A 20,988-nucleotide genomic window follows, 5' to 3' on the forward strand; every position below is an offset into this window, starting at 1 on the left:
CCGCGGTGAGCCTGGGGTGGGGGGGGAAGGCTTGGGGTCTAGGCGAGAGTGCGGTCGTACGCGGGGGGCCGAACCCAGGCTGCGGACTTCCGCGGAGGGGGCAGGACTGAGCCGGGGGCCGGGGGTAGGTGCTGGGGGCCAGACCCCCCCCCCCCCCCCCCGCGGTGAGCCTGGGGTGGGGGGGGAAGGCTTGGGGTCTAGGCGAGAGTGCGGTCGTACGCGGGGGAGGGGGGGGAGGAGGGCGGGGCCTCGGGGGCATCGTCATGGCGGAGGCGGCTTTGGACGCTGTGCGGAAGGAGTTACGAGAATTCCCGGCGGCGGTAAGAGGTGAGGTTTGCTCAGGCGGTGGCGTCCTGGCGCTGGGTGCGAATCAATCTCAGGATGCGGGAGGGGCCGTGGGCCCGGGGACCGGATTCCGGAATCGTGTGGCACTGGTGCTTCCTGGACGCAGACACAAGGCCGTCCCCTCGAGGAGCGCGCTTCTCGTGCGCAAGAAGGGTTGAGGCCCCCTCCCCATCACTCCTCTGTCAAACCTCCTTCTCCAAGCCCACGGGGGAGGACTTCAGCACCCTTCCTCGCATGTTTGTATGCCCTCGTGGCTTCCCGGGGTGACCGAGTATTTGGGCGCTGTCTTGTTTCCCACAGCCAGCCCCGCACTGAGTAATCGGGGGTGTGTTGTTTCCTTCCCACCCTTTCCTGTCGTGAAGTCTTTCAGTTGGTCGGATTCTCTCTCTCTCTGAATTCCTGCTGGAACTCTATTTAAGAACAGACTTCTGCAAGCTGGGGGCCACGCAGAGCTTGGAGGGAGTTGGGGGCAGCTGTAAAAGTGATCCTTGTCTCCCCGCTGCTAGGTTTTTATTTTTCGCCCCCCTCTTTCCCTCCCTCCCTCCCTTCTCTCTCTTTTTCAAAAGTCATTTCTCACCAGTAAATAGAACCTGGGCACATGGTTTAAAAAACAACAGTTTTATAGCGTAAAGCAAGCTTTCTTCCCATTCCCGACTCCAGTTTGCATTCTTCTAAAAATACTGTTCATATCTACATACATATTACCTCCCTTTTTATACAAACGATAGCCTACTAAACACACTTGTCTGCGCTATGTATCTCGGAGATCATTCCGTATTCCTGCGCTGCGGTCTCTTCCACGCGTGGGCACTAGTGCTGTAATTTACTTAATCAGCCCGCTGTTGTTAGGCATTTAGGTCATTCCCAATCTATTGTTTTCAGTAGGGCTGCAACAAAAACTTCGAGTATTCATTTAACAAATACAACCATGTGCCACATGTGAAGATAACTTTGTTGTGCAAACATCATAGAATGTTTTACACAAACTAGATAGTATAGTCTACTACTGTAATTGTATGTGCTGTACATACTTATATGTGACTGCCAGCGTCACCACAAACCTTATGGGGCCACCATTGTATTTATGGCCTGTCGTTGACCAAAACATTGTTACGTGTAACCCATGGCTGTACTTAAGCACTTAAGTGGGCCAGGCTCTGTTCAGTGGGTTTAGGAGGCATCACTGAGCAAACCCAGTCTCTGCCCTCACAGAGCTTGCAGTTCTGAGTGGGGAGACAAACAGTGAGCCGTAGACACACTCAGTGAGTAAATTACACGGTAGAAGGGAGGGTTACGAGGTAACTGCTATGGGGAAAAACAGAGATGATGGGCCTTGGGGTGTGGGGGTGGAGAGCAGGCTACACATTGATTTTTATTTTTGATTTAATCTTTTTTGGGGGGGTTGTCAAATGACCTTTAATTGAAATATTTTCATTTGTAGTTCTTAACTAGCCGGGCACCCCACTGCACCACTGCTGATGTCATCTATGATGTCGTGAGGATGGCGGCCATCGACATTGCAGCCCAGAGTGGGCCGTCCCCAGATCTCTTTAATGGTTCCAGAGAGTTCTCTGGCTAAACATCGGTGCTGCATCGGTTGGGGCAATGTTGACAATCTCACCAAAAGTGATAGTTCCACTGTGCTTAATGTTTTGTTTTTTTTCTTCTTTCTGTCTTGTGGTGGTTCTGTGAGGGCTTTGATGATCGGGGTGGAGGCAGAAGGCACCACCTCCATCTGGGCCTGTCTGTTCTGAGCGGTCAGTTTCCCTGTGATCCTCAGACCCTTCCAGTCACCGGTTCCTTTGGTGATGTCATCACCAACCTTTTTTGGAGATAGGCCCGGCTGGCTGATCTGGGGGGTCAGGGCAGATGTGGCACCGCCTTCCCCGCCAGTGCACCTCCGGTGTATGACTTTGATCTCGTTGCGGGAACTTTGGCAGCAAGGTGGAGGCGACTGGTGTCGGATGAACCCGGATTCGGGACGACTGAAGAAAGTTGCACCTTTGCCTCTTTTGAGTTGAAAAATGAAAGCTGATTTAATCTTTTTTTTTCCCATTACCATTTAGTCCCCTTATACCCCTCTCCCCCAGCAACCACCACAGTGTTGTCCGTGTCCATGAGTCCTTTAGGTTACAAATTTAAATGATATGGTCAGGGTAGGCCTCCTTGATCAGGTGACATTCGTGCACAGGCTGGAAAGGGGGAGGGAGTGAGCGGTGCGGACACGTGGGAGAAGAGCATTAGGGTGAAGGGCACAGACGGGCAAATGTCCCGCGGTGGGAGTGTGCCTGGTGGTTCAAGGAGCAGTGAAGAGGCCAGTGTGCGTGGAATGGAGTCTTTGTGCACAGGTGTGAGTATGTTTGTTGGCTAAATTTCTAGCAGAAGAGTTGTTGGGCCAAAGGAATTGTTTGGATTCCTCACTTTGAAGCCCCAGGAGAAAACAGTAGCCATTCTCTATAGGAAAACTATTGAATGGTGAGAAAGTAAAACTGAAGTAGCTGCAGAAAGTACAAAGGGTTAAAAAACAGTTGTGGTGTATTTTAAAAATCCTAGTGGGGATCGTAGGGAGATTCACTGAGCCCCACATCCCCGCTCCCCCCAGGGTGACTGCCTGGATGGGCTGGCATGGCCGGGAAGGCCCTCTGCCAGCTTCTTCCCTCCCTCATCCGCCTGGCAGGGTCCATCTTACCCTCTCGCCAGTGAAGCAGGCACACACGCCAGCTCTTTCCTTTTCAGTTTTCCCGGGCCCACCAGGGTCTGCCTTCCCACTCCGTTCCAATCTTCGATCTGATGACGTTCACTTTCTGACTGATTGTGAGGCAGACGACTGGAGGGACACGGCTGTGAGAGATGGAGTGTGACCTCGGAGGCGAACATGAATGCAGTGGCTGCTTGGAGCAGGACACAGTAACTGCCCATTGGGGCTAGACATTCAGGCTAGACCTCAAGGATAAAAATAACAAAGCAAAGCCCTGTGCCCTTTGTAAAAGCCAGGAGAAAGGCATTCCAGTCTGAATGGGCGGTAGGAACAGAGTTTCGTCTGCCTGAGTAGTGTGTGGTAACGTGCAGGCACCCGAGGAGGAAACCAGACCGGAAGAGTAGGTTGGGCCTGAGTGCATGCCGAGGCAGACAGTATGGTGTAAGGAGCAGTGGTAAGTCATCAAAGGATGTTTTTTGCTTGGGGTGTGACCAGATGAGATTGTATTTTAGGAAGATGATGGGGCCCAGGGTAAGGGATGCTTTGAGAGGGAGCATAATTAAGCCAAAGAAACCAGGTAGTTCACTGCAGCAACCATTCAACCTGGAGATGTTGGAGACTTGAATTCAACCACTAAGCAGATGTTTACTGAGTGCCTACTGTGTGCTCAGTATTATTCTAGGTCCCAAGGATGTACCAGTGAACAGGACAAGCATCCCTGCCCTCGTGGAGCTTACCAAGAGATCAATAAACAGTTTGGATCAGTGAAATCTGTAGTGTGTTAGGTGATGATAAGTGACAGGGACAGAGGAAAGTAAAGGAAGGGGTGTAGGGTTATGGGGAGGTTATAGTTTTTAAGCAGGTAGCCAGGTGGGTGGGGGGGAGCAGTCTTACTGAAGTGACATTTGAGGACTCAAAGGAGGCAGGTGAATGTGGATAAAGCAGAGGAAAGGAGGGGTAGTTTGAGAGACACAAGAGGTAGAATCAATAGGACTGATGGGAGTGAGGGAGAGGGAAAAGTCAGAAGAAGAGAGGTTTGTTAAGGTGGCACGGGGCCGCTGTAGGCTTCCTCGCAGGCAGCACACTGCACCCCCCGCCCGGGGGCTCTTGGCAGCCTGGTGCCCGAGGATGGTGATGCTGTAGCCCTGATTTTCCTCCTGTGGTTTTATGAGTTGGTCTGTCTCCCCAGTTTGGTTATAAGCTTCCTGCAATGATGATTGGGTCATCCCTTGATACCTCTGCATTGGCCAGGCCAAGTACTGAGCACATTCTAGGTGCTCAGTAAATACCACTGTTTGAGAGTGCTTTCCAGAGCCTCAGCCCACCTGCGCCAGCCTGTAACCTTGGGGCCCCAGCTCTGCTCCTTCCGGAGCTCCCAGTACCACCCAGTGGCTGCCTTTCCTAATGGATGCTGGGAGGTCAGCCACTCCAGAGTGGGACAGCTGAGGGTTGGTCATGGTCCCATGGAGGGTTTGGGTTATGGACTGAGCAGCAGTCCCTGGCCCTGTCGGCTTCTGTGGCCCATAGTGGTGTGCTTGTGGGTATGTCACCCTTTCTCCCTTAAATTTCCTGCTTGTCTGGGACCCTATGGTCACCAGTGGGCATTGCCTAGGGATGCAGTGTGACCTGCCCGGGCGGGGGGCGGGCATCTCTTATGCAGACAGTGGGGCAGCGACTGTGTGCTGTTGGCTTCATCTCTCCCCTGCCCCCCGCTCTCCTCTTTCTCTCAGAGCTCAGCGTGCCTTTTGCTGTGCCCTACCTGGACAAGCCCCCAACTCCACTTCACTTCTACCGGGACTGGGTCTGTCCCAACAGGCCCTGCATCATCCGCAATGCCCTGCAGCACTGGCCGGCCCTCCAGAAGTGGTCACTCCCCTATCTCAGGTTGGGGCTACCCCAGCGGGATGTGGGCGGTGCTTTGTGGTATCTGGGCAGAAGCCGACTGTCCATTCTTCCAGAGCCACAGTGGGCTCCACAGAGGTGAGTGTGGCCGTGACCCCAGATGGCTATGCAGACGCCGTGCGAGGGGACCGTTTTGTGATGCCTGCCGAGCGCCGCCTGCCTCTGAGCTGTGTGCTCGATGTGCTGGAGGGCCGAGCCCAGCACCCAGGAGTCCTCTATGTGCAGAAGCAATGCTCCAACTTGCCCATGGAGCTGCCCCAGCTGCTGCCTGATCTGGAGCCCCACGTGCCCTGGGCCTCCGAGGCGCTGGGTGAGTGAGTGGAGGTGGGGGCCCTGCTTGCTCTCTCCCGTCAGTGGTGACTTGCCCACACTCTCAGCCCCGCAGGGTTAGGTGTTATGCACTAAACTCTCAGGCCTCGGCTTTCCGTCAATGAACTACTAAAGATTGCTGCCCCTCACCAGTGGCCCACCTCTGCCCTCCCTCCCTGTTCCCTTCCTGCAACCCCTCTGCTCCCCACCCAGGTTCTGGCCCGACATCACTGTAAGGTGGTTATTCCCAGCCTGGCCTTTGGGACACCCTCTCCTAACTCACCCTCTTTCCTCTGATCTGCAGGAAAGATGCCTGATGCTGTGAACTTCTGGCTGGGAGAGGCAGCTGCCGTGACATCTTGTAAGTATCAGGTGGGGAGGAGACTGAGTGTGGAAGGATGGGCCTGGCCGAAAGTTAGACTGACTTTCCTCTAAGATTCCTTCTGGGGTTCTGGGCTCGGACCCAAGAGAGGGCCTCCCCGATAGCTCAGGTGGGGACGGCACCCTTGGCATGGGGGGTGGAGGGCACTGTTTCTTCTAGGTCCCTAGAAAGCTTCCCAAAGGCCAGCTAGGCTGGGGGGCAAACTCAGGAGAGCCCTGTTGGCTAGAATTTCCCTCTTGGTGGAGACGAGCCCAGGGCCTGGCAAGTGTCAAGTCCCCAGAGGGCAGAGATCAGAAATGCCAGAACCCTGCCAAGTTTCCCCTCAAACCTACTCTGACATGGTGTGCTCTTCTCTCACACCATAAGCTGTCCCGGGGTGCAGGGCCCCAGCATGATCGCCCCTCCTGCGCCCTGCCCATGGGGCCTTCTTTGTGTTGGCAGTGCATAAGGACCACTATGAGAACCTCTACTGCGTGCTCTCGGGGGAGAAACACTTCCTGCTGCATCCACCCAGTGACCGGCCCTTCATCCCCTATGGTAGGGACTCAGCCTGCAGGGAGGGGCTCTGGGCAGCAGGCAGCCCAAGGTAGAGGGAGTGCAGCGAGGGCCCTGGGCAGGCTCGTGCCCTAGGCCTGAGTTGTGGACACCATGTTTTCACTGCACTAGGGATGCTGACCTTCTTGCCCCAGTGCACAAGTAATAAGTAAATGGTGGCTGGCAAGCTGCAGGCCGCTTGAGGGGTCCCACACCTTTCTCCCTCTGGTTTCAGAGATATACACACCAGCAACCTACCACCTGACTGAAGAGGGCTCCTTTAAGATGGTGGATGAGGAGGCCATGGAGAAGGTGATTGTCTTGTTCCTGGGACCCAGGGAGGGAAGGGTAGGAGCCTGGGCTCTGAGGAGCAGGCCCAGAAGAGCTGGGGCCTCCCGGTGCTGAGCAGGGCAGAGCCCGAGGTGTTTACCTTTGGAAGAGATGGAGTTGGAGGGCCTGGGGCTTAAGGCCTGTCCCCTGTATCCACTGTGTCTGCAGGTGCCCTGGATCCCACTGGACCCGTTGGCCCCAGATCTGGCTCGATACCCCAGTTACAGTCAGGCCCAGGCCCTGTGCTGCACGGTGCGGGCTGGTGAGATGCTCTACCTGCCGGCCCTGTGGTTCCACCATGTCCAGCAGTCCCACGCCTGCATTGCTGGTGAGGCGCTGCCCGTCACCTGGTGGCAGGACCAGCAGGGCATCTGGCGGACGGGTGAGGAAGGCTGCAGGTTAGTAGGGGGGCCCTCCTGCTCACGTCTCGTTCTCCCTGCAGTGAATTTCTGGTACGACATGGAGTATGACCTCAAGTACAGTTACTTCCAGCTGCTTGACTCCCTCACTAAGGCCTCAGGCCTTGACTGATGGAGCCTGGTGAATACTGTTGCCAAGGACAACTCACGGAAAAGGTCATTTCCCTCTTGGGCCAGGTGAACTCTAGAGGCAACTTGGAGTGTGCTGGCTCCTGGCCCGGCTCGGCTTGCGATCAGCTCTGCCGGATCTCCGGGGGCGGTCTGGAGGGCCAGGAGGCACCAGCAGGTGTGGGTGTGGGCTCACACAGGGGAGACAGCAGCACGGCCTCTGACCTCCATGACCTGGGGTGTGCTCATGCCTCGGAGCATTGCTGTCCTGTCTGTAAAACAGGTAACGACTGTTCCTGTCTCACAGGGTGTTGTGAGGCGTGGAGATAGTGTCTGTACGGGCGGCGTGGGGCCGCAACAGAGGACAGTTCAATAAAAAGATAGCTGTGTTCATGCGTGCCGATACCCTTCTTGAAATTGCTGTGTGTGGCCTGGCGAGGGCTGGAAGGTCCAGGTAAAACTCTCAGGGTGACTCTGATAGGGGGTGAGGGCTGGGCCCAGGCCTGGCCTGAGCAGCCCTCTGGCGCCAGGCCTCCTCTGTTCACAACAACCCACGTGCCTGTTGCAGCAAGGAGGCCGACCTCAGTCTCGTCGCCATGCTTTGGTGCAGGCCTCATTGGTTTGGGGCCTACAAAGCTCTTGCTAGCTTTTTTCTCCTTCCCTCCAGCTCTGGGGCAGCTGGTGGGGTCTGGTGCCTTGAGAGTCACCCCTGTTCCTCCTATAACAAGCACAGGTAGGAGGGAGCAGAAGCCTCTGCCCCTCTCCGCACCGCTGCTTGGCCCTGGAGACGAAAGAGCCCCGTTTCCCGAGTGCCAGCCCATGGGTTGCATCTGCAATTGCCCAGCACCCGGCTCCGAGGATGGAGACAGCCGGCTTTGAAGGGCTGTTTCATAGAACGAGCCACACCCCTGCCAGGTCATCATGGGGCCCAGGGCACTCCTCTCAGATTGACCAACCATTTCAGTCAAGACTGGGTATTCCTGCCATACCGGCACCGGCACCGGCACCGGGAGGTTGGGAAGAGCCCTGCCATGGGGGACATGGCTCTTCCTCTTCCGTTTATTGTCCTGGGCCCACCCACTGCTTTCCAGACCGAAATGGTCCCTCCAGCCCCACCTTCCTCTTTCTTTCTGCTCTGCCTCTGACGGTGAGCTCTCCTGAGGCCCTCCACTAGGTGAAGAGGGAAAGCAGGGTTGGATGGGTGGGCACAGGTGGTGATGGCTGGAGAGAATGGATTTTCGGCGTGTTGAGCCACCACCACAGGGAGGTCAGTGGCTTCATACAGGTTTAAGATGTCTCATTTCCTGGACAGTTGGATGGTCCAGGAATGAGTGTGGGGCTTGGGTGGAGCAGAGGCGGCTGGGAGGGACCAGGGAGGAGCTTGGAGTCAGCTGGGATATCCCTGGTGCTGGATTACACAGCTGACAGTCCTCAACTTTCTGGCCACCGCCTGTCATTCCTTGCTCCAGAGGACTCTCAGCCTCATGGCTCTGGTAAGACGGGTGGAGAACTGGGCCTGCACTCTAACCCCTGGCCTTCCTGGGGCCTGGTTAATGCTGTTTCTTAGCAGAGCTGTGGGCTTCTTGGACCAGTGTGGTGCGCAGAAGTCAGGGAAGAGGCAGGGTCTTGGGATGAAGAGCCATCCTGGGTTCCTCCTGCCCTTGGGATAGGCTCTGAGCAGAGCTCACTGGCGCCGTGGACCTGGGCCCTGGTGCCTCAGGCCCCCAGCTGCTGTGCCGGGCCCCAGAAGGAAGTGGCTGCTCCACTGCTCCTTCTGACTCAGCTGCTTGGGGTGGGGGCCCCAGGGCTGACACAGATCGATGAGCTTCCTTGGCTCTTCTCTGGACTCCATCAGGGCCCTTCCTGAGGTGGGGCTGAAAGCCAAAATGAAGGACTGGTTGGCACAGGTTTTCCCTGCCTTGGCAACCTGCCAGCGTTCACATCCTAAGATCCAGGGTTATGGTTTTGGATGGATCTGCCTGAGGACCATTGTCAGCCTGACCTGGTAGGACGTGAAGGATGTGACGATCTGTGGGTGGTGTGACCTGGCAATTGCTGTCTCTTCCTTGGTAGACAGCCCATTCCCAGAACTGCCCCCTGGCCAAGGGTGGGGAGTCTGGAGGTGGGGAGCAGCTCAGCCGGGGGCCTGAGGCCAGGCTGGGGCCCTGATGTACCTCTTCCCTGGGCCCACACTGCCCAAGACCAGCCTCAAGGCTGCTTATTAAGGGTGAGCTGGGGATGTGGGTGAAAGGAGATTATACCAGCACCTGGAAGCAGGTAAGTGTGGGGATTGAGAGCACAAGTCTGGAGCCACCTGGTCCAATCCTGGCCCTGAACCTTGGGACCACTTACTTTTCCCGCCTCGGTTTCCTTGTGGGGTTGGTCATAGGTGGTCCCCACACGTGGGGTGTTTGTGTGCGTAAATGAATTACTGTGCAAAAAGACTGGCCCAGAGCCGGCCCCCAGCAGTGTGTAAGTGTGATAGGCATCATCAGCAGGGGCCACAGCCTCCGTTCCCTTCAGGGCTGTGGCTGGGCAGGCCTGGGCCTTGTGGTTCAGGATTAAGCTTTGAGGGGGTCTCCTTAGCTTCCCCTTAGGCCCTTATCTCCTTTGGGTCTCTCTGCCCACAGCACACCCAGCCCTTTCTCCTCTGCAGGCAAAGGTGCCCGGGACCTGCCTGCTCACTGTTCGTGTCCTGCAGGCCCGTGGCCTGCCCTCCAAGGACCTAGGTGAGTGCTGGGCCCAGGGTGGGCAACAGTTATGACAGTGCATTCAGGGTGGGGCCGGGGCAGGGGGAAGAGGTGTGAGTAGGGCTGGGTGTGCAGGGGCCTCCTGGAGAGGGTGCCGAGAGGAGGGTCAGGGCGGAAAGTCACAGAGAAGGCTCTGCCCCTGCTCTCCCTGCCTCCTGACCCGGCTCCATTCCTTGGGTCTCTAGGGTGGGCTGCCTGCGACGGAAAGACGTGGGCTTTGGGTGGCCGGGCTGGGAAGGGCCCTTGGCTGTCCTTCACCAGGTGCTCGTTCTTCCTTTCCACAGTGACCCCGTCTGACTACTATGTGACTCTGTGGCTGCCCACGGCCTGCAGCCATAGGCTGCAGACACGTACAGTTAGGAACAGCAGAAACCCTGTCTGGAATCAGAGCTTCCGCTTCCGAATTCACAGCCAGCTCAAGGTGGGCCTGGCGTCAGCCCGGCCCTTCTCGCTGCCCCTGTCCACTGCCCCTGTCCCCTCCCAGCCCTTCATCCCCTGCCCCAGTCACCTTCCTATTCTACCCCTCCTCCCTGCAGCCCCTCCCTCTGTTCCCCTTCCAGAATGTCCTGCAGCTGCAAGTCTCCGACCAGGACCTTCTGACCAGCGATGACCCTGTGCTGTCGGTGCTGTTCGACGTGGGGACTTTGCGGGCTGGGGAGTTCCGCCGCGAAATCTTCCCCCGGAACCCTCAGGCAAGGCTGTGCCCAGGGCAAGGGAGGGCCTCCGCCCTGGGGAAGGGAGATGCTTGCAAGGCTTCCCAGGCATCCCAGAGGCCTCTGCCAACCAGTAGCTGCAGTCCCTTGAGAAGCAGTCCCATTCCCAGCTCTCTTTTGGACACCTAAGCCAAGGGCTGCTCTCTTGGGGCAGCCCAGAGGAGGTGGTCAGAGCAGCCTGTCCACAGACAGTGGCTCCTCACCTGGAGCCCAGCAGCCCCAGCTGGCATCTGGGTTGGAATCTGCCCCCTCGCTCTCTCTTCCCCACCCCTCCCTCTCTCCCTCCCCCCACCTCTTTCTCTCTCCTCATTCTGTCTAACTTGCTTCTCTCTCCAGGGTGAGCAGCAGCTGGAAGTTGAATTTCGGCTGCAGAGCCTGTGAGTCAGGGCCATGGGACATTCCCGGGTGGGAGTGCGTCCTTCTGGGAAGGACAGGGCCCAGCGCACCCGGGGCCAACACCCCTCCCTGGCAGCTATCCAGCGGTAGAGGAGGAATGCCTGGGCCTCCTTGGGGGGTGACACTGGGGAACCTGGGCTCCCACTGAGGGTCACTGAGGGCTCTTTTCAGGACCGACTGTGCTGAGCAGCTTGTTAGCAATGGCATCCTGGTGGTGAGTTCAGAACCCCTCCCTAGGCCACCTGCTTGCTGTCCTCCCCAAGCTTCAGGCCTGCCGTGGGGGTCGTGGGGGACCCTGGGATTTCAGTTCCTCAAAAGGACACAACCTTGAGCAAGTGTTTGCGGACTTGGGCCGTGGTCGCAGAACGCTGAGACCCAGGGTGCTGGGAGGGTGGGGGCCTCTCACAGGGAGGGGTCGTGTCTGAGGGGCTCTCTTCTGACGCAGGCCCGGGAGCTCTCCTGCTTGCACATCCGACTGGAGGAGACCAGGGACCAGAACAGTGAGTCCCTGACCCCCGGGACAGCCTTCGCACTTGTCTTCTCCTTTCGAGGGGAGCCTGGTGGGGGCCTTGCACTCGATGCCCTCAGCTCTCAGGCAGGAGGAGGGGTTGGGGGGCAGACCCATGCTGGGGCTTCTCCCCTTAGTCCTCAGAAGGGCTGTAGAGGGTTCGGTCCATCTCCAGCCTTGGCCTGGAGCAGAGGTCCATCACAGTGGACGGGCGAGGTGCCCCCCCAGACCCCCTGGGCCGAGATCCTATTCCCAGCCTCTCTGCTCTGGTTATTGTTTCCAGGGTCAGAAGGCAGAGTTCAGCTTGTGGTTCCTGGGTCCTATGAGGGTCCACAGGAGGCGTCCATGGGCACCACCTCCTCCCCCTGCTTTCACTGCCTGGCTTCTTGGGAGCAGGAGCTGAGTGTTCACCTGCAGGTAGCGTGCCGTTGCGCTCCCATGAGGGGCCCACGGAGCCTCCCCTCCTCCCCTCAGCACTCCCCCTGGCCTATCCTTCTGCTCACCTGGAGCGCCCCCAGCTCCCTGGCAGAGTCAGACACCCTGGTAGGAGTGTGGGGCTGACACTGGCCTCGTGTCCCCCTTCCTGCTGCTTCTCTGTCACTCCCAGGGGCAATTGGTGAAGTCCTTGGCGGAAAGGAAAGGTAGAGGGCCTTAGTTCTTCTTTCATCCCCCTTGCAGGATGCCCCCCAGGAGCAACTGAAGGTGCCCCTGAGGTCCCTGCCCTCCGGCCAAGTGGTGAGACTCGTCTTCCCCACGTCCCAGGTACTGGTCACCAGAGGAAGAAAGCCAGATCCACAGGCAGGGCCGGGCACTAGGCCTTGAGGGGCTGGCCTGCTTCAGTAGCAGCCTCTGTCCTTGGGCCATGCCCTGGATAAGTGCTGGACTAGGCTCTGAGTGTCCCTGTCTTCAGGTGTCAGGCCTGGCCCCTGTGGGGATGGTTGGGGGCCCAAGGGAACGTGGGGATACCATGGGGTGTGGCTCAGGCTGGGATGAGAGGAATGGAGTGGCCTACTTTTGTGACTGGTGCATTCGTGATTTTCAGGAGCCCCTGATGAGGGTGGAGCTAAGAAAAGAAGAAGGGTGAGAAGCTGGGCTGGGCACTGGGAACAGTGCCAGAGATGGCGGCCGAGGGTCAGCCGGGGGTCAGCTGCACGGCCTGGAGGAGTGAAGGGACAGATGGGGTGGCTTCCCAGCACAACCGCCTGCAGTCTTCTCTTAGATGCCCAAGGGTCTGCCCCCTGGGTGTAGCACGATGTGTAGGGAGCCTTAGCAGGTAAAGGCTCATTTTAACGTTTTACTTGCATCTCTGCTTTAGTCAGAGTGGGTGTGTGCCTAGCCCAGTGCCTGGCACTTGGGAGGCACTTGATAAACATTTGGCTGGAGAAACAGGTGGAAGTTTAGCAGAGTATTTTGAGGCACAGAGAGGGCAAGGAAACCAAGAGGACAGAAATCGAGCCACTTTGAGTGGCGGCTGTTGGGGGTAGACCTTAGTTAACCTTCACGGGATGAGGAGTTGCTGGCCCCAGCCCTCCACATGCCTGGGAGACTAGCTGTTCACCACGAAGATGTGGGATCACTGGTTCCCGTCCCCTGTAGCGGTCACTTTTGGGTGGGTGAGGGAGAGATGCTGAGAGGCAGCAGTGGATCTGTGGTGTTGGGTCCCACCCAGGGGCCTGTCTGTACCTGGGACCCTGGAGGAGCCTCTTTAGTCGCCAGTGTTCCTGGTTCTGTGAATCCGCTTTGCTGCGTTCCCCATGTGCATCCCCGCCTGGGCCTGGGTTTACTCTTTCCATGTGTCATCCACATGTTGCACTTCAGCCAGTTCACAGGCCCCGGGCGGCGGGTGGCGGGGGGTGGGGGGGTGTAGGGAGAGGGGAGGAGGGAAGAGATGGCAGTGGGCTTTTCAGGGAGGCAGATACAGCTTCCCTTTCTCAACAAGACCTGGGAGCTGCCTCATGGGCCCTTCTTCCCACTCAGACCGAAGGAGCTGGCTGTGCGGCTGGGCTGCGGGCCCTGTGCAGAGGAGCGCGCCTTCCTGAGCAGGAGGAAGCAGGTGGTGGCCAAGGCCCTGAAGCAGGCCCTGCAGCTCGATGGAGACCTGCAGGAGGATGAGGTCCGGGGCTGGGCTGGGTGGGTCCAGAGCCCCATGCTGAATGCTGTACCTGGGTGTTCTCTAACCAAACCAGAGCTGGTGCCGAGCCAGGCTTGGGCCTGCCTCCTGTCTGCCTGCCCCTGCTTGCTGCCCTCTCTCTCGATGTTTTCAGATCGATCATGTCAAATTCTGAGCACTGCATGAGACCCTTGGGGCTTGCACACCGCCCCGCTGGGCTAGCGTTCCTCCTCATTGTTTCTCGATCCTTGGCCTGGTCCAGGTTGTGAGACGGCCTGGTCTGGCCGATCAGTGGGATGCACACTGTGGGGGCCGCCTGCTGGCCTGGTGCAGCCTGGGCATCTCTTAGGGAGATGACCTCTCCACACAAGAGGGAGAGGGGTACCTGCATGGGAGATTTTTGAGGTGGCCCTGTGGCTTCCAGAGGCGATCACCAGAGTACTTAGGGGCTAGAGGTGAGGAGACGAGGCCTAGAACTTGTCCATTTTCCCTGGAGTCTTTAAACCTAGACAAGCCTGATCCTCAAGAGGCCACTTCTGACTAGACCCACCTCTGCAGGCCTGACTAGAGCTGATCCCAAGTTACCTGTTTAGACTTTGAGCAGCCTTAGGTGTGGGTGAGCTGAGCCTTCTACCTCGCCTTTGGCCCCTCAGCCTTCCCCCACCCTGAGGCCTGCCTGCCCTGTCTTTCAGATCCCAGTGGTAGCTATTGCGGCCACCGGCGGTGGGATCCGAGCGATGACTTCCCTGTATGGGCAGCTGGCTGCCCTGAAGGAGCTGGGCCTCTTGGATTGCGTTTCCTATATCACAGGGGCCTCAGGATCCACCTGGTGAGCTGGCAGCAGACTGAGTATAGGAACCTGGGAGTGGTTGGTTGGGTTGTGGCAGGGGGTGCGGGTGGTAAGGCGCTCAGACTGCACAGGCCTCTCTGACCAAATCGGAAGGGCTGAGAGCATGTGTGTGCCAGGGAGAAACGTGCTCGGGGGGACCCCTGGGAGGCACCTGCCAGGCTGTTGTCCTAGAACGGAGCCCAAGGTGTGCAATAGGGCCCTTGAGTGATGGTCCCACTGGCTTTGGCTTCTCCCAGGGCTTTGGCCAACCTCTATGAGGACCCAGAGTGGTCTCAGAAGGACCTGGCAGGCCCCACTGAGCTGCTGAAGACCCAGGTGACGAAGAGCAAGCTGGGCGTGCTGGCCCCCAGCCAGCTGCAGCGGTACCGGCAGGAGCTGGCTGAGCGTGCCCAGCTGGGCTACCCGGCCTGCTTCACCAACCTGTGGGCCCTCATCAATGAGGCGCTGCTGCACGACAAGGTCTGCGGATGGGAGTGGCCCGGGCAGCGGGGATGGGAGTGGGCCCCAGCAGCGGGGTGGGGAAGGCCCCAGGCAGCGAGAAGCCGTGGCTTCAGGCTCAGATCACCGCCCTCTCCCCAGCCCCACGACCACAAACTCTCAGACCAGCGGGAAGCTCTGAGTCGTGGTCAGAATCCTCTGCCCATCTACTGTGCCCTCAACACCAAGGAGAAGAACCTGACTACCTTTGAATTTGGAGGTGAGCAGCCTGGATCTGAGACCTCTGCTGCCAGGGTCGGCAGGGGGAGGGGAGGTGGGTGTTACACCCGTGTCTTCTGGGACAGGCCCCATGCTTTCCAGAGACTGTCATCCAGGCATTGGGATGAGGGCAGGAGCCTTAGCTCTCAAGCCTAGAGTGCCAGCAGTAGGCTGAGCCCCCGGGTCACCAGGCTGCCCTGACCTGAAGCCTGTGGTGGCTGTGTTGGAGCCGAGGGCCCTCAGGTTCTGGGCCCCATGGTAAGGCCGTGTGACTTCCTCACAGAGTGGTGTGAGTTCTCCCCCTACGAGGTCGGCTTTCCCAAGTACGGTGCCTTCATCCCCTCTGAGCTCTTCGGCTCGGAGTTCTTCATGGGGCGCCTGATGAAGCGGCTGCCTGAGTCGCGCATCTGCTTCCTGGAAGGTGAGGAGGCTGGAAGGCTGCAGAAGCTGGGGTGGTAGGGAGAACGGGCCTGGGGAGGTGGTGGGCTTTGAGCTTCCCAGGTCAGAACTGGAAATGTTTCCTGGTCAAGGATGGGCCTTGGGGAAGGGTCAGGTGGAGACGGCGTGGAGGACTCTCTTCCCTGCATGTTCCTTCAGGCATCTGGAGCAATCTGTATGCAGCCAACCTCCAGGACAGCGCATACTGGGCCTCCGAGCCCAGCCAGTTCTGGGACCGCTGGGCACGGGACCAGGCCAGCCTGGGTAGGTGCCTGGGCTCCTCGTAAGGGTGCAGTGGGGCAGCCAGTGGGGCTGGGTTTGGGGTAGGTGGGGTGGCTCTCAGGCCTTTGAGAGTCCACAGAGGCTGGGGTAAAGGCCCAGGGGTACCCATTTCCTGAAAGACACCCCACTTCCTTCTCTCTTGACCGTGCAGATAAAGAGCAGGTCCCCCTTCTGAAGACAGAAGAGCCTCCCACGGTGACCAACAGGATAGCCGAGTTTTTCACCAGCCTTCTGACGTGGCGGCCACTCACCCAGGCCACCCACAACTTTCTGCGTGGCCTCCATTTCCACAAGGACTACTTTCAGCACCCACACTTCTCTGCCTGGAAAGGTGTCTACTCCTCTCCCAGTCTCAGCTCTTCAGTCTTCCTGTGGCTGCCTGAGCCTTGGGTCCCTGGTCCAGACACCCATACTCTGTAACCCCTTGTCCCCAAGGCTGCTTGGAGAGGCCCCCTTTTCTCTCCTTTGTTGGGGGTTGGGGCCCACCTTCAGGGCCTCAGGAAATGGAGGTGCTGCTTTGGGAAGAACAGGGCCAGAGGGCAGAGTCTCCTTCCACTGCCAGCATGGAGCTGGCGTGAGGTTTGTGGGGCTGGTGCCCTGAGCACCTGTGACAGCTGCTTCTCCACCCCGACCCCCCAACCTTTCCAGCCACCAAACTGGACGGGCTCCCCAACCAGCTGACACCTGCAGAGCCCCACCTTTGCCTGCTGGATGTCGGCTACCTTATCAACACCAGCTGCCCACCTCTCCTGCAGCCCACACGGGATGTGGACCTCATCCTGTCGCTGGATTACAACCTCCATGGAGCCTTTCAGGTGGGCTGCGGGCAGGCTTGGGAGGTGGTGGGGAATACCCCCGGCCTGGCCTGACATCCTGGCGTGTGTCGCTAGGGCAGTCTGCTTCGGCATCCAGGATGGTCCCACTTTCCCTTAGGGCCGTGGCAGTGACACTGTGTGAGTGGGAACTGAATTCCTAGAGTCCACAACCAGGGGAGCTGGCTCTGCTCAGGGAGCCGGAGTGGCAGGCAACCTGGCAGTGGGTTTAAATGTACTTTATATTTGGGTCCTCTTTGCTGTACCTGTACACCCAACTGGTCCTGGACCTCTGGGGCCCCTGCTGGTCCAGCGAAGGTTTCTGCCTCCCAGTTGCAGAACCTGGGCACTGTTAGCAGCCCCACTCAGCTGAGCCCAGTGGGGCTGCAGCAGGAGCTGTCGGGTGTGAGCAGGTTTCCAGGCTGGCCTGGCCCTGCCGGGCCCACTTGTCTGAGTTGGCTTTTGGGCATTACGTCCCACGTGTGGGCACGGACCGCCACGTTTGGTCAGCATCCCTCTGACGCCACTTCTGCCTGCCCTGCAGCAACTGCAGCTCCTGGGCCGGTTCTGCCAGGAGCAGGGGATCCCGTTCCCACCCATCTCGCCCAGCCCTGAGGAGCAGCACCAGCCTCGGGAGTGCCACCTGTTCGTGGACCCCGACTGTCCTGAAGCCCCTGCTGTGCTGCACTTCCCCCTGGTCAGCGACTCCTTCCAGGGGCACTCGGCCCCCGGTGAGTCTCCATCCTTTGGGTCTCCCCAGAGGTGACCCCACCCCCGTTACCCACGGTGCGCTTCCCCTGTGTGTCCGGCTGCTCTTTCTCTCCACTAGGTGTCCCCCGGACAGCTGAGGAGAAGGAGGCTGGGGAGGTGAACCTGTCTTCGTCCAACTCCCCCTACCACTACTCGAAGGTGACCTACAGCCAGGAGGATGTGGACAAGCTGCTCCACCTGACACATTACAACGTCTGCAACAACCGGGAGCGGCTGCTGGCGGCCTTGCGCGAGGCCGTGCAGCGGCGGAGGCAGCGCAAGCCCCAGTGAGGGCTACACAGGCCCGGGCCTGGGGCTCCCGCCTGGCCCACCGCCCCTGACTTTCCCAGGCTCACTCCCAGACTGTCTGGCTGCTCTGGTTGTAGTGGAGCAGAGACCATCATCACCAGGCATTCCAAGAACTGCAGGGGTGCAGATGGCCCTCCCGGGGGCTCCCAGCCCTCTTAGGGGCCCCTTACGGTGTGTACCTAGCACCACCCAGAGGTGGCTCTGAAGCCACCAGCAAGCCTGCCATGGACACCTCTGGGTAGGTGGAGCCTTCTAACCAGGGGCTGAAGCCTGGGTCCCGTGATGTGACGTGGACCGGAGACGGCTTCCCTTTGAGCCAGGAGAAGAGCCAGGGACTGTGTCAGCCAGGGACAGAGGCAGGGACGCCCAGAGCAGCACTGTCCCGTGGCCTGGGTCGCGCTCCCTCCCTTGCTACCTTGAGTAGTTGTACAGAATGACACTGAGAGCTTTACATATTACAGAAGCCCGTGCCGACATGAGGCATTATGAGAGATTGTGTCATTGCTGCTAAGAAGGGGCATGTTATTCCAGGCTCTTGGTTGCCCGGGGCAAGGACTGGTTTAAAAAACAAAGTGTCTTCCCAGCCACCTCTCAGAGCCAGCACGGGCTTCCCCTGAAATGAGGGTCATCTGCTCCCGGCAAAGTAGGCAGGAGGCCAGTCAGCCTGGGGCGGGGTGGGGAGCCGTGAGGGGGTGTCTCTGCTGTTGCAGCGCTGGCCCTGCCCAGGTGAGCAGACTTGCAGGCAGTGATAGCTGGCACCCCTGTCCCCACCTGGTCAGGGACCTTCAGGGTGTGGCCAGGGACTCAATCAGGGGGCTGCTTCCCATCCCACAGTAGGGGTGGCCAGAGCTGGGATCAGATGAGCTGAAGGAAGAGGCTGGAGGCATAGCCCCACCGACCTCTGACCTGGGGTGTGGGGGGGCAGGGGGAGATCTGTTTCTTAACAAGGAACTGTCTCTTCCCGAAGTCAGTAGGGCCCTGGGAGCTGAGTCTTGTTCTGGTCCCCGAGAGGGTGTCCTCACTTGTAGCCGTGAGGTTTGGTGGCCCCTCAGAGTTCACTTCAGGGCCCACGCCTGTGGAGAGAAGAGAGAGGCAGAGTGAACCCGGGGCCTAGCGCCGCAGGCTGCCAACTCTCCTGGGACACCTGGCCGCCTCCCCATGGCCAGGCGGGTGTGGATACCAGGAGTGGGCGTGGTGCGCGGGACAGGACAGAGATGATTGGTTCTCCCAGCATCTGCCTGCCCTGGCCCAGCGACTCTCAGTCCCTGTCCTGGGCATGTGGCCAGAGTCACAGAGCAGGAGAAATGGCTGCCTGGGCAGCCTGAGAAGTCCCCGTGTCCAGGAGGACAAGGCCATTCACTCAGCAGCACATCACCTGAATCAGAGTGGGTACGTCCCAGAGACCCCGGTGTGGCTGCCGCCCACTATGCTGCAGGCGCTCCTCCGGCACCAGGCTGTGCGTGTCTGTGGGTCTCCCTGTTCTTGTATCTGTTAACGTGTGTCTCTGTGTGCGCATCTCTGTGCACATTTGTCTGGGTGGGGTGTGTGTGTCTCTAACACTGTGGGTTTTCCCTGCGTGTGTGAACCTGTGTGTGGGCCTTGGGGTCTGTGAGGTGTCTCAGCGATGTCCTGACTCCGGGTCTCCTGAGGACAGTAAGCTCCCTTTCTCCTTGGAGCAGGGACTGGGTGCTTGGACTGGGGAAAGCAGGAGAGGACTGAGGCACAGAGTGGGGGCAGGAGCAAGGGTGCAGGAGAAGAGGGGAGAACAGGAGTGAGGGCTGTGCAGGTCCCAGGTGGACAGAGCCAGGTGAGCTGTCTAGCATGGGCAGAGGGACCTGGGTGCCTCTCACCTCAGCTCTGGCCTGAGCAGGAGCAGTGGTGGGAGCCTGGCGCAGTGTCCTCTGCAGGGCTGGCTGTCTGCGGGAGCTCCAGGGGACGTGGGTGGCCATCCATCATGCACCCGTGCATCTCCCCCAGAGAGGAGGGCAGGGGGCAGCCATGGAATCTGTGGGGAAGGGGAGACTCGTGACCCTGATTCTACTGTCACTGCTGCAAGTGAGCAGGGGTTCCACCAGGTGGGGTGGGTGCTGGGGCTTTCTATTTCCTGGGGGTGCTCAGGGGTCTCCAATGTGGGGGTGACTCCATCCACCAGCAGTGTAGGTCCGAGTCTCAGCACCTCTGCTTAGGAGGGCAGCGTCCGTGCTGGCCACGGAGGTGCAGGCCGCCCGCCCTCACGCCTGGCGCCCTACCTCAGTGGAGTGGCCGTGCCGGGCACCTCCTCAGCAGCATGCTCAGCCAGGGGCTCCAGAGGTCTGGCTGTGAGCTCTGGGCTTCGACTGTGGGCTGCAGAGCAAGGGAAGGACCACAGTCATCGGTCATGCCAGGCCTGATGCTCGGCCAGCTGCAGGCAGAGTTGCTATAGGCTCTCTCCTGGCTGTGGTCTGAAAGTATTTCCCCAACCCTGCCTGGCCCAGCAATTCATATGCTGAAGTCCTAACCCCAAGGTGACACTAAAAGGGGGAGGAGCCTTTGGGTGGTGATCAGGTCTTGAGGGCCCCTGGAGAGCCCCTTCACCACTCCCACCACTCGAGGACACAGTAAGAAGGTACCACCTGCAGCCAGAGGCTGGCCCTCACCACACGCCCAGTCTGGTGGTTCCTTGATCTTGGACTTCCCAGTCTCCAGAACTGTGAGAAATAAATGTCTGTTGGTTATAACTTACCCAGTCTGTGGTATTTTCGTTATGGCAGCCCAGACCGACTAAGACACCCTGCTTCCTGAGGCCCCTTGAGCACCAAGCTTGTTCCATGTGAGGGTGCAGGCCAGGCACCCCTGGGGCAGGTACCCCAGTGCATCCCACCTCCTAGAAGGCCAAATGTTGGTGGCTAAGAAACTCAAAATCCCTTGGGGATTCTGGGAGGGCAGTCTCAGGGAGACCCCAGGGGAACACAGATGGTGAGGTACAGAGCCAGGAACCCAGAGACTGGGAGAAGCAGGGAGGGGCTCCTGGTAGAGCCCCAGCAGCCTCAGGATGGGCCCTGAGTGCAATCCGTGCATGCTGAGGGTCCAAGGGGCTGCTTTCCAGGCACCCCTCAGATTAGCAGAGCTGGGCTTGGCCACTGTCTACATCAGCCCCCAAGGGAGGTGCGTTCAGGGTACGTGAGGACTTGAAGGATGGAGAAGGGCCCGGGATCAGACAGAACAGAGCCTGGAAAAGCCCACGAGGATCCTGGATGGGCTCAGGGGAGTCAGAGTGGCAGACTCCAAAGGAGGCCAATGAGACCAAGAGGCAACCTGGGAATCAAGCCTGGCCCCACCTCTGCTACTAATTAGCTGTGTGATTTTCG

At 59.0% G+C, this 20,988-nt stretch overlaps 3 protein-coding genes across 7 annotated transcripts in view; 2 read left to right on the forward strand and 1 right to left on the reverse strand.

Annotated features, from left to right (window-relative positions):
• The first annotated feature begins 213 nt into the window (after positions 1-213).
• Positions 214-7,075, forward strand: JMJD7 (jumonji domain containing 7). The gene is made up of 8 exons (XM_045201220.3): positions 214-327; positions 4,774-4,927; positions 5,002-5,255; positions 5,559-5,615; positions 6,078-6,173; positions 6,406-6,482; positions 6,669-6,828; positions 6,943-7,075. The coding sequence occupies exons 1-8, from the start codon at positions 264-266 to the stop codon at positions 7,029-7,031; spliced, it is 951 nt and encodes a 316-aa protein (XP_045057155.1). The 5' UTR covers positions 214-263; the 3' UTR covers positions 7,032-7,075.
• On the forward strand, positions 6,948-20,362 carry PLA2G4B (phospholipase A2 group IVB). Of its 5 annotated transcripts, none has more exons than XM_045201216.2 (20): positions 6,948-7,075; positions 9,684-9,756; positions 10,062-10,198; positions 10,338-10,469; positions 10,827-10,867; positions 11,058-11,100; positions 11,332-11,386; positions 11,678-11,811; positions 12,073-12,156; positions 12,437-12,474; positions 13,372-13,507; positions 14,197-14,333; positions 14,591-14,813; positions 14,934-15,051; positions 15,334-15,471; positions 15,648-15,752; positions 15,922-16,101; positions 16,419-16,585; positions 17,127-17,313; positions 17,412-20,362. In XM_045201216.2, exons 1-20 carry the CDS (start codon positions 7,031-7,033, stop codon positions 17,621-17,623), a joined length of 2,385 nt encoding a protein of 794 aa, XP_045057151.1. In that variant the 5' UTR covers positions 6,948-7,030; the 3' UTR covers positions 17,624-20,362. The 5 variants fall into 5 exon arrangements, with proteins under 5 accessions (XP_045057151.1, XP_045057149.2, XP_045057150.1 ...); XM_045201214.2 differs by having other exon boundaries at positions 7,031-7,310; positions 9,658-9,756; XM_045201215.3 differs by lacking the exon at positions 6,948-7,075 and adding an exon at positions 7,113-7,310.
• The window catches only part of SPTBN5 (spectrin beta, non-erythrocytic 5), a 46,174-nt gene continuing 43,682 nt past the window's right edge, over positions 18,497-20,988 (reverse strand). The window contains 2 exon segments of the mRNA XM_053928966.1: positions 18,497-18,714; positions 20,140-20,328. Of these exon segments, the coding sequence (XP_053784941.1) occupies positions 18,497-18,714; positions 20,140-20,328 (407 nt within the window).

The sequence above is a fragment of the Desmodus rotundus genome, chromosome 7, assembly GCF_022682495.2.
Source record: "Desmodus rotundus isolate HL8 chromosome 7, HLdesRot8A.1, whole genome shotgun sequence".
Taxonomy (NCBI): Eukaryota; Metazoa; Chordata; class Mammalia; order Chiroptera; family Phyllostomidae; genus Desmodus; species Desmodus rotundus.

What these genes read in the sequence shown, in the direction of transcription:
- PLA2G4B (XM_045201214.2), top strand. Translation starts at nt 7,031, where the DNA reads ATGGAGCCTGGTGAATACTGTTGCCAAGGACAACTCACGGAAAAGGTC. An exon ending in GCGCATCTGCTTCCTGGAAG is followed by an intron (nt 15,472 to 15,647) that starts GTGAGGAGGCTG and finishes ATGTTCCTTCAG; the next exon opens with GCATCTGGAGCAATCTGTAT. An exon ending in ACACTTCTCTGCCTGGAAAG is followed by an intron (nt 16,102 to 16,418) that starts GTGTCTACTCCT and finishes CAACCTTTCCAG; the next exon opens with CCACCAAACTGGACGGGCTC.
- JMJD7 (XM_045201220.3), top strand. Translation starts at nt 264, where the DNA reads ATGGCGGAGGCGGCTTTGGACGCTGTGCGGAAGGAGTTACGAGAATTC. An exon ending in CTGGGCCTCCGAGGCGCTGG is followed by an intron (nt 5,256 to 5,558) that starts GTGAGTGAGTGG and finishes TCTGATCTGCAG; the next exon opens with GAAAGATGCCTGATGCTGTG. An exon ending in CCGGCCCTTCATCCCCTATG is followed by an intron (nt 6,174 to 6,405) that starts GTAGGGACTCAG and finishes CTCTGGTTTCAG; the next exon opens with AGATATACACACCAGCAACC.